General features: G+C 35.4%; 1 protein-coding gene across 2 annotated transcripts; it reads right to left on the bottom strand.

Annotated features, from left to right (window-relative positions):
* Positions 1–5,414: 5,414 nt before the first annotated feature.
* On the bottom strand, positions 5,415–12,880 carry LOC130968525 (protein MEI2-like 3). 2 transcript variants are annotated; one of them, XM_057893860.1, is made up of 13 exons: positions 12,492–12,880; positions 11,470–11,582; positions 11,238–11,381; positions 10,706–11,151; positions 9,180–9,338; positions 8,960–9,076; positions 8,674–8,825; positions 8,133–8,224; positions 6,670–7,624; positions 6,500–6,584; positions 6,345–6,413; positions 6,031–6,210; positions 5,415–5,833 (listed from the first exon to the last, which is right to left on the bottom strand). In XM_057893860.1, exons 2-13 carry the CDS (start codon positions 11,498–11,500, stop codon positions 5,783–5,785), a joined length of 2,481 nt encoding a protein of 826 aa, XP_057749843.1. In that variant the 5' UTR covers positions 11,501–11,582; positions 12,492–12,880; the 3' UTR covers positions 5,415–5,782. The 2 variants fall into 2 exon arrangements, with proteins under 2 accessions (XP_057749843.1, XP_057749841.1); XM_057893858.1 differs by having other exon boundaries at positions 11,470–11,528.
* Positions 12,881–17,072: the final 4,192 nt, after the last annotated feature.

Below are 17,072 nucleotides of genomic sequence, written 5' to 3'. Positions count from 1 at the left end.
ACGTCGTTTTGCCTTGGAGGGGAATTGAAAGGTTGCTTGGGAAGAGGGTTGATCATTCGTTAGTCTTTCTCCTACTTCTCTTCAGACGTTTCTTCTCTCTGTCGTCCAGAGAATGCTGTGACATTAGGGCACATTCTGGTTAGTGCTTGACTGAGTTCATTGCCAGGAGAAGGAAGGATGCCACAGGTACGAAGTTGTTGAAGCAGAGGGTATCATCATCGTCAGCTACAACAAGGTTAGTAATACAATATGTAGTTGAAGTTTAATTTTTTATTTTTTGGTTTTCACTGATGGCTCTTCACATGGTGTGTTGATTGAAGGAGAGTTCATCTTCGTTTGGTGTTTTGTTTAGATTTCTATGTTGTTAAGTTTTTTGTGGTTACGTTGTTAGGAAGGGGTTTGGGTTGCTCTGTTTTTTTTTTCTTCCTCAAAGAAGGGTTGCATGTGTTTAATTTGTTTGTTTACTTATTTGGCAGATGGATGAAGTACTGGAAATTATGTTTCATCATGGAGGAATTTTTGAAAAGGGTGTGGATGGAAAGATTAGTTACTATCCGGACAACAGAAACTGCCTTGGTGATGTTGAGGTGGATAGGCTGGATGTATTTTACCTGAGAAACTATTATAAGGAGCTAGGTTATGACAGAATGAAGGAAGTCTGGTGGCTTGTACCTAGAAAGAGCATAGGGGACAATTATGGTGCCTTTAATAGAAACTCAGGGACTGTTATGGTGAAAATATTAAAAGTCAGTGACTATTATGGTGAAAATTAAAAAAGTCAGGGTCTAATTCGGTGAGCATATAACTGTGTATTCTACAAACTTCTCTCTGCTGTATCTGTGTTAATTATTATTTGCATCCACTCTGTGTTGCAGGGACTCATAAATGCTGTACATGAGGTGATGCCCAATGTGCATCACCGTTTCTGTGTATGGCATTTGTGGAAGAATTTCAACAAGCAATGGAAAGATCTGGAGCTAAGAGGGTTGCTGTGGGATTGTGCACGAGCCACAACCTTTGAGGAATTCAGGGAACATAGGGAAAAGTTGAATTGGCTTAATCTGGAGGCATGGGCATACCTAAAAAAGTGGCCAACACATTCTTGGACAAGATCTCAATTCAGTCACAAGCCAAAGTTAGACTCAATATGTAACAATGCATGCGAAGTATTCAACGCAAAGATTAAGGAAGCTAGGAGGAAGCCTATAATCACACTGCTGGAAGAGGTTAGGATGACGATGGCCAAAAATAAAGTGAAGTTGGATAATCATGTGGGGATACTTCCCCCAGTGATCAAGAGCAAACTGGAGAAGCTGAGGAAGGAATCTAGGCAATGGCAACCAATCTGGGCTGGAGACACCGGATACGAGAAGTTCGAGGTACATGGACACCCTACACACCATGTAGTGGATCTGGGAAAAAGGCTATGTACTTGTCAGTTTTGGATGCTAACAGGTAATGTATTTAACTGTTACTTAATTATTTAACTACTCTGTCTAGTGAGTCTAATTAACTATGCACCTAATTATTATTGCTGATTATGGTGTTGCAGGAATCCCATGTGTGCACGCATGTGCTGCTATTACAAGTGGCCAGAGGATTTCTACCACAAGCTTCTCACAATGGAGTCCTACAAAGCCACTTACTCCCACCACATAAATCCTTTACCTGGCCAACAATTATGGAAAAGATCTGAGGCCAACAGACCATTGGCACCTTTGGTTAAGAGGAAACCTGGACAGCTCCAAACTAAGAGAAGAAATGATGCGGATGAGGGGGGTCAGTCTAGCAAGAAATCAAAGCCAACCACCACTCTGAAGAGACAGCTACGACCATTCACTTGCAAGTATTGCTTGCAGAAAGGTCATACAAAAAGAGGGTGTGAGAAGAAGAAGGCTGCTGAAGTTGCAGAGGCTGAGAAGAAGAAAGCTGCGGAGGCTGCTGCTAAAGACCCTAAGGTTGCTGCTCAGAATGTCACTGCAACTGCCTCTGCGTCAGCTACAACAACTACTTCCAATGCACCTCAAGCTGCAACTACCTCTGCTACTGCTACAGGCTCTGGAACTGCAACAGCGTCTGCTACTACTACTGCATCTGCCCCTGCTCCTGCCACTCTTATGGATGTGGATGTCCAGTAGGCTGAGATTGATTTGTCTCAGCCCTCATACTCTGAAGTTGAAAACTCCCAAAAGGTATTGTGTTTAATAATGCTTCATGTAATGTGTTTTTATTATTTATCTTATTTTATAGGCCTTATGTCAAATATTGTCTACATTGCAGGAGCATGAACAAAATAGGAACACACGTACAGGACCTGGGAAACTGCCACTTAGAAGAAGGTCACCTACTCCAACTGGCTCTGCATCATTCAATCCAATGGAGGGAGCTAGTGAGGCAACTGCAGCAAGGCTCGCCAACTTCCTCAAGTTTGTACCCACCCCAGGGTTCAAACCGCCAAGAAAGAAGTGATTATGATCCTAGCTTTAGGTTGAAATTATGAAAGATTGTAATATTTTGTGAAACAATTATCTTAGTCTCTTTTGTTTGGTCATGGTGATTTATAGACACCTCTGCAACTTTTAAATACTAACTAAGTTGCTGGAATCAAGCTGAAACAATGCTCAGAATTTTTTGGCTTGTTATTGTCATCAATGTATTATTGTAGAATTTTATATGAACTATTTTTATTGTCATTCAGTTATGAATTGTGCCTTATGTAAGCTTTTCCTACTGTTGCTTATCCATATCAATTATGTTTATAAAAAAAAAAACAAATAGTCATTCAATATATCAAAAACAATGTAATGTCAATTACATTGTTCATAAACTAGATTACACCGGTTCTGTGTTTCAGTTCTCACCCTAATCAAACCTTCAACAATAACATCAATACAAACACAACTAACACGAATACCCCTAAACCAAGCACTTGGACTATCAGCTTTACATTTCTCACATCTGCTTCCAGTTTGTCCACCTTCCATGCAATGTTCATCTTCATCCCAACATGCTCATCTTCTTCATCAGACTTCAGCGGCACCTCATCCTGTACCGAATCTGCCCAGACAAATAACCCACACCAATTCTTTTCACTAGTCTGCAAATATGCATCAACCTTATCAAACAATTACCTCAACTAACCAACACTATAAATTTCAGCCAGTAATTGTACTCATGTTATAATTCGAACACCCGAAGAACGGCTTATTAGGATGACTCTCCGTCCCTGACCACCAAAGGACAGGCCTGCACCCACAACCACACCACTCTAGAACTGCTGAACGCCGGCTACGCACATTGTTCCCTCTCTAGTTTTCAATCGCAGATGAGCGGTTCGACCTTCGAGAAGTGTGACTGTCACTCATGGTGGGAGAGAACGAAGAAGAAGAATAAGAGGAAGAGGGAAGAAGAGCTTGAGCTGGACGACGAACCAATTCACACAGGAAGAGGGAAGAACAACTTAGGGTTTATAATTGGTACCAGGGACTAATTCAGGAAATTCGGAGATTCTTTGATGATACTCCACATCAGCTAGCCGTTTAAGCCTGCTTACGTGGACCATAAGCAGCCAGCTCAGCGCTTCGGCTGCTGAGTCACGCCGGAATTGGGTGGAGGGACCAGGATTTCGCACGGAGCTCAATCTGAAGGGTGCAATTAGAGCATTTCGAAAGTCAGGGATAACATTGGTGCACGGGCTCAATCTGAGGGACCATTATGGGATTTTACACGGGTCCATTGGAAGAGGTGATGTTGCTGCATATTGTTGTCTACAAATCTTTATACACACTATTTTTAAAAGATCTTTTTTCTTTAAAAAAATATTTTTTATGTAATAAATAAACAAAAAAAGTATTTTTATATTGTTATACCTAAACATAATTGATAGATAAAAAAATCTTTTTACATGAGATATCCAAACATAAAATCACTTTTACTTTTATATAAGATCTTTTAAAAAAAGATAACTTGAAAAAAGATCTTTTCTTAAAAGTTCACCTAAAGAAGCGCTTAAGCAGGTTGTATCGTTTTTGGTCAAACATAGATAGATATGCAGCACTAAATCAAAGACTAACAATATATGACACGCAGGAGGTTTTCTTTCACTGATTTTTATTTCTAATCTGAAAGAACTAAATATATGTGCTTATTTTACTTCTCCAAATTACTCAAGTGCCTCATTTGCAACAATTGCTATAGGAAATGGTAACTAACCTGCCATACAAGCAAAATCTCAGCGTTCCATAAAGTAACAATAGACTCAATCAATCATGTCTAATGCTAATGCTAACTAATAAGGTGCATTGATATGTGCAGGAAAGTACCACACGTTAATTGTGGGAGCCAATGAGAGGCGATGGAGAAGAAATCGAGATCAGCTCAAAGTGATGGCGGACTCCTTTCGGCTTCTTGGCATCTGAAATTGAACTGCACAATTCACCACCTGTTCTAATTTTTCTACAGATCAGGTTTATATCAAATTTTTCCTCTCATCTCATTCATGCGTTACATGTGTATATAAACTACATTGCTGTGCTTTTTGTGCTCATTTTTTTAATTCAATGAAGGAATAGATGAATTCAATTAACTCAATAAACTAGATGAATAAATGATCGAATATGTTATTTATTTGATTAATTCAATAAATTTTTGTGTGTGACTATTTTAATGAATTCAATAGTAATATAATGATAAATTGTTAATAATTGATGAGATCAAAAATTATATTAAATTTTAGTCGATATAGTATTTTAAATTTAGAAGAAATTTTAAAATTTATATTAAACTATAATTATATTTCAAGTATTTATTTATAATTTATTATTTAAAACAATTTTTTATTAGACCACAATTAAACTAATTAAACCAATAAATCAATAACTAAAACTATAACTGATCCGGTTTCAAAACCTTGCTATTTACTCCACTCTGGAACCCATTGTGCATGAACACGTCATTAAGTTGGCGGAGTTGAGTCGGGTGATAATTTCGAATGAAGAAATTTTTTCTGTGACATTTAGAATGAAGGAAAAATAGAAAGAGTTAACCGAAATAAATGTTAAAAAAATTAAATTAATTAATTAAACCACGATATTCCAGAGGTTTACGCATAAAAGCGCACCTTTATAAACGCGTTTTCAACAGTAGCGGTACATTATAGTGCATTTAGAAACAAGTGGTCTTATTTAGTTATTTCTCCCTATACAATTTCGTTGTGTACCCCATGCTAATAATTTACCAACCGACTCTCACTCTCAGACCTAAATAAGCTCTAACCATATTGACATTTTTTCAAAAAGAAAAACAAAATCCCTAAAATAACAAACCCCGAAATGCCCCCCCCCCCCCCCCCCCCAAACCCCCCTTTCCCCCAAAAAAAAAAAAAAAAAAAAAAAAAAAAAAAAAAAAAAGAGAACACATGATGAGCAAAACACGTGAGACACCTTCCCTAGAATGAAAACCAGATTTGCTCAAATCTTCAGCCTTTGGTCTCCCCCATCAACATAAGTTACCTGTGAAGCAAACCAGTCAAAATGCTCCATGCTTCTTATAGCTTGGTCGCAAAATACTCCTCAAAATGACTATGATACAGAATCTACACCCTTTAGTTATATTTCCTAAATATATGCAGAACCAGTGACGAGCCTGCAGAAGTTTACATTAACAGCAAAAGGTTTCGTTTTATGCAATTCTGCAGATAATATGATGTTAACTTGTCTCAAAGCTCACGAGAAATCCGTCCTTCGTTGGACTTCCAGCAAAATCACTTGACGGGTCAATCAGCTTAAGTGCCTGAACATTCCAAAATGTTGGAGGGAAGATGCTCTTGTATGATCTACAGTACATATGCACCCACAGCAGTTAGATATCCATAACTCCATTTCAGGAGAAAATATATCCAAACGATAAAATTATGACGACGACGGCTAGCAACTAGTTCCAAGTATCAACCTCATGAAGAGCATCGCATCAAAGATTAAACAAACCAGGTATTTATCTGTTTACTGGGTACATAGTAGTCGATAACACTACCTGATCACTGGTTTCAGGACCCTCTGAATGGAAGAGAATTGGGCGGCAGCGCTTGTCTTCGTTCATCAAACTTGAATTTTGGAAATGGCTCACAAGTGCAGTCTTCCCTTGTATTCGAGCATATGCCAAAGATGCAACCTTTTCACTATTAAACTTCTCCCATTTCTTCCCATTGAATGTCTGAAAAATCAAACAAGTTAGTGAATCCACCATTTGAGGTGGGATTCTTTAATAGATTCTACGATATTATCATTAAATGCCAAGTAATTTTATTGAAGATGGATATGAGAATCAGTAGAGTTGATGAAACCTACCTCATAGAATGGAATAATAAGAGAGGGTGACAACATATTGATAAATGCATATCCCACATTGCATTTATTCTGCAATTACAAACAATACAAAATCCGATTCTAGATTTCGAAGAAAGCTGTACATAATTTAAAACTTGTTCAAGCAAAAAATGTACCTTAAAGTCAATTGGGAGATAGAGAAAATCATATGTACCCCTGTGATTTTCATCAATGGCAGCTAATAACATTTTTGAGGTGTACCTGCAAGTTATCAGCAACTAATGAATCATCAAAGCATCCAATGTCACAATAGAGGTCAATAAACAGCCACCAACGTCAATCATACTTATTTGGAATATTCTTTATCATTAATGTAGTCCTTGTATCTTCACCACATTTAATCTTATCCAAATCAAGCTGGAATTGCTTCTTGCTATCAACTTGGCTTCCATTGTTCTCAATCCATCTGCTCTGAGAACGGTCGGTCAAACTATCCATGGTGGTAGGTGGTAGTCCTGCATATGGACCACTACCCAAAAACACAGGGCTAAGCCTAGGAGAAGATCTCATTCTAAGGTTTGATGAACCGTTCTCAGAAATATTTCTCGGAATAGTAATGCCAGCATTTACAGACCCACTTGTTTTAACCATGTAATTTCCATCAGTGTGCCCCAGACCCATGCCTCCATAACCGACATTATTCATGATCGAAGTTTCAGGTGACTCGGGAAAACCAAAGTGCCTCTCTAGTGGCAAACCTGATGGAGCAGAACCAACATGATGATTGTTATGATGGTGGGATGCCCCAACGTAGGAAGTACTTTGACTTGAGTATGGGAAGCCATGCCCCTTGCCATTTGATGTAAATGGATGCACCGCAGCTGGTCTTGGCCAAGCTAAAGGCTTATTGCGCTCCGAGTAAAGGGTTGGACTTCCCCATAAAAACTGTGCCCCAGACAAGGTTTCCATCGAAGATTCATTTGATTTTGATGTTGATGGACCAAACAAGGACAAAGATCCACGATATTGGCTGAATTTGGGCTCTGGAAGTGAATGTGACTGAAAAGTAGCTCCTTGCGTTGAATTCACACTGGTAAAAATGTGCTCTCCGTGATTGCTCCTTCCAATGTCCTTGCCGATAGTTGCACCCTTCACAGTATTCGATACCTGAGGTTGCAAAATTGAAGCCAGCCCTGGCAAGTGGCTACCAGTTGTTGGGCTCATGATCCTAGAGCCAGGAGAATGACTGATCGTTTGCATAGAATTCTGCTCGACAGGACTATTGAACTGCATCCAGTTACCTGTAATAAAAGCTTTATGAGCATAATTCAACAACAGACAACAGATGGAAGAACATCATAATTGAAGTTTAGTTTGGTGAAGTTTTTACTTTTTAAAAGTAGATTATAAAAGTTAGTTTTTAAAAGATAGCTTTTCAAAAAATGTAGCATTTATGTTTGGTAAATCAAATTAAAAATGACTTTTAATAAATACAAGCAACAACAATTACGTTTGATAAAATAGCTTTTAAAATTTAAAAATACTATAAAAGACATAAATTTAAGCGTTAAATTTGAAAATTAGTTAATATATGAGGTTATATTAGACTTTTAAATTTTGAAAAGCACAAGCCAACTTTAAAAAACTCCACCTTAGTTGCTTTCAAAAGTATCCCGATCTTTTAAAAGCTACAAGCACAAGTACATAGTCTTTTTTATTTACCAAAAACAAAATGAGGAGCTTGTGCACCTCTTCAAAAAGCTTTACCAAACCAAGCCTAAGTCTGCAAAGAAGATCACAAGAACCTACCTGGTGGAGAGTTGGCCACAGGTGAACTCACTTGATACCGAAAGTTCCGAGCTTCATCTTGATCAAGCTCTTGATTTAGTTGGAGCAATAAACTAAGAGGTGCAAAGTGTTATCAATACTAGATTCATATATAAACATAAATGCTAGAAAAGAAGGTAGCAAAAGTTTTGAAGTTCAAGAAGCAACCGTTTAGTGGTAAATTTTCTATCCACAATATAAATTTACGAAGCTAATTTTACAATAATTCAGTGGCTAAAAATATTAATTGGGCACTTTAAGCTATTATCCAAGCACCATGATAAGCCAAACAGACAAACACTTATTAGCAAAATCATAACATTTGTGCCACTCTGAGAACATTAAACTATATCCAAGTAGCAACAAAGATAAGCTAACAGATAAACACATTCGCTAAACCATAACTCTGTTCAACAATGATATGTTAATACATTGCATGAAATTCAACCAAAAGTAAACGATGAATATCACAAAATAAAAATAAAAATCAACCAAAAGCATCTCAAATAATTGGTGTACGCACTTTCGACGAGCTCCTCCAGGCCGACTAGGCTCCAGCTTTATCCGTTTACCAGCTATGTCACTTCTATTTAATGATTTTAGTGCTGCTTCTGCAGCTCTGACATCATAATATTCAATGAACTTATGATGCCTCTTGTGAGGAGTTTCCCTTATCTGCAAAGATGTTGATCATTAAAAATAAGGTTATTTTTAGTTAGAGAACTAAAAAGGACACATAGAAACAGAGGCACATCTACCCACATCTCAATAGATCTGACAATAGCAGTTCAGAAAAATAAAAGAATCACCTCTTTGACTTCTCCATAAGCCCCAAATATTTGACGGAGGTCTTCATTTGAAACAGATGGATCCAAATTGAAAACCACCAAGGTTCCTTGGTTGATATCCTTGTCTGATGGGTTATCCTGGGATGTGCAAGAAAAGAAAGCAAGTACAAGAATGTCAAGGCATTCAATTACTAAGAAAAACTTAGGACGACTCTGAAGTAGTTTAAGGAGAATATAATACCTTCGGTATTGAGAAATGTATGTCAAGTTTCCTGCGCCGCAGAGGTTTGTTTTGTAATGCACGCATAGCTGTTCGAGCAGCACGGATGTCATAATAGGATATCATTACAAAACCCCGATGTTTACATGCAGTATAGAGGGTTCTAATATCACCATATTGCTGGAAAATAATATAAAATCACAATTAACAATTCTTACAGCAAAAATTTTGAATGATATATCAGTTAATTAATTAACCCTTGATCAGGGATAATGAAGCACATTTAATGTGTTCCAGAAACAAATTGCAACCACTTGTTTCTATTTACAATGTTTAAAATGTAAACAGAAAAATAATGAGAAAAGGCCCTTCCTACCTTCCACAAATATGCACACATTTGGAACTAAGTATTCACATCTGAAATTAAAACTATTTTAAGGCTCACATTAGAACTTTCTAAGGAGTCATGTCAATATAGATTTAAATTCATGATTAACTCTATTCGTAGAAACATATCAAGTATTAAAAAAGTAAAAAAATTAATTTACAGTTATAAATACATAGATACAAAATTCACAGTAGTTGTGCTGTCATATATAGGGTTCAGCACAACCTTCAGACATGTAAGTCTATAACAACAAAATCCTCCCCCCAACATGATTTATTTTATATAGCACTTGGTTTCTTTGAGACAAAGAAGCAACTGTGTTACAGTTCAGAATTTTGAGCAATATATATTTGAATGAAGAAAGAAAAAGGTATGGCAAAAGCTTTTAATATTCATCTGCACAGGTAAACTACTTTGCTTCTTAATCTCACAATGTTGATTTAACTTTTGGGAGACTTGCACTTCATTGAAAGGGGGAAATGCAAGCAAAATTCACATTACAATTATGCAATTTGTCAATTAATCATCTCTATGCCTTCCTCCTTAATCTCAAATCCCATTTAACAGAATCTCCCATCAGTAGAGAGCTTCTAACTTGTAGCCACAAACACCAAAACAACCAATTTATTTTTAACTTAGAATATGCCCGCCAAAAGCTATTCATTAAGCTTAAATACTATACTTTATGATAATTTAGTTTAATTTAGTTCTAGATCTTTACTTTAGATGCTATTCTCTCTCAACTTCGATTTTGAAAGAAGCACTGTCGTAGCATCTTTTGATTTAATTATTTTTCCTGACGAAAGCATCTAATTATCTTGCACTCTTTTTGTGCATATTCTTTAAAAATGTTTTTTTTTTCTTTTCCTTGAAAAGGTTTCAAACAAATAGGAACTTAGACAATACAAATAGAATATACTATTTTTTCATTACTTGGAACCTCATCATTTCAGAAGTCCGAACAACTCCAGAAATAATATCTACAGTAAATAGTTTTTAAATTCTAAACAATTTTGCCTTGTTTAGTGTTTACATAATTTTGTTGTTAACAAAGATATCCAAATGTCAAGACCAACAAAGTTGGCATAATATTGAACTCAACAAGCAAATAAACATACATACAAAATTGTCTATTTAAATCAGACTACCTTATACTAACCTCAAAAAGAGCTCTCAGCTCTGAATCCTCCACGTTGCTGTTAATATTTCGAACAAATAGCGTTCGAGAAGGATGCTCTCCATATGGATGTTCTCCAGCAACAGTTCCAACACCATTAGGAAAAGAATAATGAGGCAAACCGTTGCTAACAACACTATCGGAGAAGTTCAATTTGGACATGCCCGCACTGAAACCATCCTGATCAGGATCTAGATCCATATCTCCAAAAAGATCATACTCTTCCAAGTCCTCAAGAGAACCAGGTAAACCACTTAGATCAAAATCATCCATTATGCCAGCCAAAAGCTCGTCTTCATCATCAGGAAGCGTGGTTCCCACTGCATGAGCACCGACACCTTCTAATGAACCCTTGTCTTGAAGCTTTTCAAAGCCAGATGAGATGTCATCAACAGATTGATAACCATTTTCAGTATCATTTATGTTCACTGCAAGGTTGCAAAAAATGGGTCAAAAGGTTTTTCTATAATATGGAGTACAAAACTACAGTGCTGTAAAAAAAAATATGGCATACACTTTTCGTGTGGAAGAACAGGTAATGAACTGGAAAAGAGACTAGCATCAGATGACGCACGGTATAAATCAGATCCAGATGAAACCCCTCGTGCACTGCACCCCACTCCTCTAGGTATATTTATCGATGGAATCTTTGAAGGACCTATTTGTAATAATAAAATAAACAATACAATTAGCTCAACGTAGAACTCATTATGGTAACCAAAACAGAAATGAATTTAGATAATTACCCAAAGATGAAGGATCAAAAGACTGCTTCATTGCATCACCCTTCTGCTTCAGTCACAGACTAGTAAGATATTACATCAATTAGTGTTTGTCTTGATCAGGAAAATTAGGATCCCTTGCAATAGATACGGCAACCACCACAAAACTTGTAAAAAGCTAATCACACCAAGATTGGGAATATTCTATTTTCTACTAAATAGAGTTTGGAAGTTTCATTTGTTTTATTCTTTCCCTACCAATGCAGACATTTTAGGAGGGGCAGAGGAAAAGCGGTATGTTTCCATTACCCGAAAATCACAATAGGTACAAGCTAACATTTCCAATAAAAAAGTACAAGCTAACATTTCCAATTACACAAACCCAAGCTCCCCTCAAGAATCAGCAGCAGCTGAAGCTGCATAGCATGATTAAAGATCAATCCCCATATAGATAGCACAAAAAATAAATAACTAAATAAAAGAACAAAAACTTTTTGAACAGTTTTCAGCACGAACACAAGATTCTGCTTCAATATAAAAAAGTGAGTGAGGGGAAAATAATAAATTAAAACTAGAAAGGCCCCTTGTAGTTAAACTCAAGCTGCCAATTCTTCTTCTCTCTCTCTCTCCTTTATATTGAAGAAAATAGCATATCAAGGGATGCTCGAAAATAAAATATTAGCGGTTACCAACACCATTTAATAAAGCAGGTGATCGCAACAATAAAACCAACCCAAATTAGTGCTAAATAAACAATAAATAAACAAAATATTTTTGTCTTGACCAAAGGGTAAAACAAACCTTCAAACCAAAACCCAAAACCAAAAATTAAAAAGTACTTTCAGAAACCTTAGAGTTCAGAATAACCATGAAAGAAATCCCTTCAATCATTATGAAAATAACCGCTGCACCCAAAGAGCAAATTCAACTTAAAAGCGGGCTATAATCGAGTGGTTAATTTCAAACAAGAAAAACAATTAGGACTCAGAATTTGGAATTGGAAAATCAGAGAAAGAGTGAATCAAAACGGAAACACGCGAATTTACCTGAAATTCGAAGGGTGCAACAGTCAGAAAACCCTAAAGCTTACGAATTTTAAAAACTAGAATTGGTATTTGAGGGTCTAGGTACCTAGAAACTTGTCTTTTTAGCCCCTAAAAAACCAGAATTGGTATTTGATATATTTCAAGAAATTTGAGAGGAGAGAGGTCGGAAAGAGTGAAGAAGAGAAGCAGAGTTTGAGTGTGTCTGCGTGCGTGTGCGTGTTTCATGCAGAGTATGGTTTGTGATGTGAATTGGTTGGGGGAATCTTTTGGGAGAGGGAGAGAAAGGTAAGGAGCAAGAGCATAGCGATGATTGGCGCCTGACCCTGACCCGAGAGAGAGAGAGAGAGAGAGAGTGCGAAAAAGGAGTGGAAAATGATTGAGATTTGAGAGACGGGGAAAAGTGGGTTTCGGTCGAATGTGGAGCATTTAAATGTATTTAAGCATAATTTGAAGTCCGAAACTCCGAAATCGGCATTTTATTAAACCACTTCCAGAAGAAATCTATTATGATAGATTATTTTCTTTCGTAACTTTTTAAAATATAAACTTAGGATAGTTTATTAAGTTTTTAAATAATTGTTAGATCAGAAAAACATTAAGCTATACTTGAAAAGAAAGTTTTTGAGGCATACAACTAGTTAAAAATAATTAAAAAAAAATACTTTTTAAAATATATAAACAACTCAAATAAGATAAACAAAAAAAATATAATAAAAATTTTCAAGATCCGACCGGTTTCGAAATTCGGTTTGTACCTAAGGTATATTTATTATGGGTTTATTATTTTAATTTGGTATCATTTTTGGATCAGATTCTACTTATGTTTCGAGTCACTCCACCTAACTTAAAATTTTTTATAGTAAAAATATATTTATTTTAGAGCAAAATTAATAATGTCATATTATACTTCTATACTTTAATTAATATTTTTTATATTATACGTCTATACGATACTCTTTTTGCTTTAAAATAATTTATTTTGGTATAAATATCATATAACATTTGTTAAATTTAATTTCTAAAAGTAAAGTTTTATTACTTTAGTATATAAAATTTATAAATTTGTATACATTAATTTTACATCGAGTCAATTCGGTTTAACTCAATTTATTTCAGGTCACTTTCGGACTTAGTCAAAATAGACCCAGTGTCCTTTTAGGGTCGAGTCCTGGTCTAATTAAACACATCCCCATCCATGAATAGCCCAAACTGAAAGTGTACAATATTTTAGACAGTTGTATAATCATATCTATTTTTTTAGATGATTATTCATGTAAACAATGCGTAAAAGTTATTTTTTCTGACATGATATTATGTCATTAGACCATCTGGAGTACAAACTTATCTTAATTTCTATTTGTGGTCCATTTGTTAAAAAAACAACTCCACATCAATTTTTGTGTCATAAACAGTAAATAGAAATTTAAAATATTTCTTTCTTCTTCATTAAAAAGAATTAAATTTAGTCCCCTATTGTAGTCCTACTTAATTAATTATTTTATAATCTTATTAAAATTTATAAACTATTAAAAAATAGTTAATATTCAAAAAAATTTCAATAACTTCATAAATAATAATATACACAATATATAATTCGAGCTAAAACTAATTTGCAACATTATTTAATATAAAAAAATAGTTAAACTCTACCGTTGACTATACGCATTATAAAATTGCCAAATGTGTTCAATCAAGCCCTCTTCCAATCTTTGTGTTCATTTATTTGAAGTTTATAGAAAACAATTCATGATAAATCATATATAATTGAATTTCAATTCCTTAACAAACTAATTTCTCCTTAATTAACTAACTGCCAATTCCTTGGTCAAAGAGGTTAAGTACAAATTCGTTTTAGATTCAAATAAGATTCAAAAGCAATTCTTAGATTGAATTATATGTCACGTATTCAATCTAGTGCTAGACAATTGAAACTTACAAGAAAGCATTAATTTTTAAAAGTTTTTTAACCCGAATTATATGTCACTTATTCAAAACAAGAGATATTGAAAATTATAAAGTGTTGCATACTCTTTGAAATACTATTCCTAGTTAAATCAAAAAGTCATGAGAAAAAGTTTTCAAACTAATTTCAATATTAATTTTTCAAAAGCAATACTAGAATCCAAAACAGAGTTAGAATGTTTTCCAACAATTCTAATCTTTAGGGATGAAGAACGAAAACTCAATCATAAAATAGATCAATCTATAAACCTCAAACAAAATAAAATACTTAGATTAATAATCCATAAAAAAGATCAACAGAGCTCCTAATCTTAACAGAGGAGATTAGTTGTTCATGGTGTAGAGAAAACAAAAACTAGGATTGTGGAATAAGGTCAAAGATGAGATGTTTTTTGAATAGCTCTTGGACTTATTTAAATTCTAACCTAAACCTACTTTCAAATTCAAAACAAAATCAAATCAAATATTTTTCTAATTAATTTAAAACAAAGAGTGATCTTCTTTTTTTTTTTAATTGAGATTCAAAACAGGTGTGTTACTTTGTTGAAATCATGGGCTTACAACCTTGATCTTAGACTTGAATGAAATGGCTTGACGCTTAGATGATTTTCATGGCACTTCAAGGTATTTTAGTGGTCACTAGGAGTTGGTGCAAAGTGGAGTGTGAATGGCATGCATGGGCATGCCACTTGGGCTTGTTTTGGAGGCTTGGAAGTCACTGAAAAGTTGGCCCAGCGTGCCACGCCAAGGAGTGGCGTGGCATGCCCATTCAGCTGGTCCTTAAGCGTGGGTGAAGAAGCGGAGGACGTGTACACGCCAACTTGATGGTGTCGCATGCATGTGGGCTAGTGTTTTGGTGCATGGCATGCCAGTGGTGTATGGTGCTTTGCGTGGATGGGCATGTATGAAGTGGGTCTGCCTTTGATGGTGGTTGATGGAAATGAGGGGGTGTTACCTTTTGCGTGTAGGATGTTTGCACACCCTATCTTGAAAGTGGATGAAGGCTTCTGGATGTTGGCCCAAGGTGCCACGCCACACCCAAAGAAGAAAATTCACAGGCGTTAAGAACCAGAATAACCGCTTTAATAAAATAATAAATTTTAACTGCCCGGAATAGATTCAAAAATATAGAAATGATATTTTGAAACTAAAATGGTGAAATTTGAATTCAATGGAATTTTCTAAGTTGGAAAATGTATCTTTTGCAAAATTTTTTTATAAAAATGCGTACTAGAGCTTAAGACGATAGTACTAACTCTAGTTTGTCCGGTATCGCGTATTTTGGAAAATAAGATTTTGAAAAATTGAATTTTTTGTTTTGAAAGAACAAAAATAATTTAGAATAAAACATCAGGTGCTAATCTTAAAGATTTTTGCCCAAAGTGGGCCAAACAGACTAAGAACGTTAACGGGTTAAACCGGACCCAAACCGGACTCAAGGCCTAACATATATAAGTGAGTTTTGAGACTATTTGGCCTCATTTTTCAGAAACAAGAAAGAGAGGGGTGGTGAGAAGAGAGAAGAGAGGGTGATTGGGGTTTTACTATTCACTTCCTCCTTCAAAACTCCATACCTTTTAATTCGAAGCTCCGATTGATGAGCCGTTTGTGGCCACGCGAAGCTCTCATCGAGCTCTTCATTTCTAGCTAGGCATTGTTGGTATGAGATCAAAAATCAAGCTCTAGTTTTCTACCCTAGCTTTTGTGCATTTTTTGTTATAGTTTTTTAATAGATTTTGTGATTTTGTTTGTTTAGAGGTGATCTAGCATTGGTATATTATTGGGTTTTGCCCTAATCTCGTTGGATAAGGTAAAGTCTCACTAAACCCTTGTGTTTAGTTATTTTTGTGAACCTTAGGTTTTGATTTTGACATATATATGATGTTAGTTTGAGTTTTAGTGTTTGTTGGAGTTGCCTTGGCTTTTGAAAGCTTGTAGGATCCAAGTTTTGGTGTGCTGTGCATATTGAGGATCGGTCAAGGTATAATTTTGGTTTTCTCTATATAATATGTAATATTTCTGGACAATTAGGCTAGTAGACCATAGGATAGGATTGAAATTGATTGTTGATAATTGTGATATATGATGATAGTGATGATTGTGTAGGAAGATAATGAATTATTATGTGTGTTGATGTTGAGATAGGATAAGTGATGCTTATGAGTAGTGAGATTATATTAAAGTTGGTGATATTGGAATATTGATGTACAAATTGTGGAGTTGTTGAGTTTATGAAGGAGGAATTAATTGATATAGATACTGAGTTGGTTGAATTGTGATGGAAAGGTGAAGTATAGCATTTGGTTGTGTTTTATGGTGAATTTGAATAGGCTTGGAATTGGTTTGGTTGTGAATTTTGAAGGTCTGAGAACCTAGTGAACTTTTGGTAAAAACCAGTTTTTGGTAAACTTTGACGGATCATATCTTGAGCAACAGTTTTTAATTAATTAAATTTTGTATCAAATTAAAGATAATTCAACGAGTTTCAAAATAGTATAGATTTTGTGAAAATAAAAATTTTGTAGAAAAAGATATGATCGTTGGAAGTTGGTATCAAAAATATTTCTGCGATGTTGCAGAAATTGTGAGTTCTAGTTAGTGTGCGCACGCTCACTGTTG

Source organism: Arachis stenosperma, chromosome 3 (genome assembly GCF_014773155.1).
Source record: "Arachis stenosperma cultivar V10309 chromosome 3, arast.V10309.gnm1.PFL2, whole genome shotgun sequence".
Classification (NCBI taxonomy): domain Eukaryota; kingdom Viridiplantae; phylum Streptophyta; class Magnoliopsida; order Fabales; family Fabaceae; genus Arachis; species Arachis stenosperma.
The sequence above is the reverse complement of the archived record's forward strand: the minus strand, read 5'-3'. Positions and strand labels throughout refer to the sequence as shown.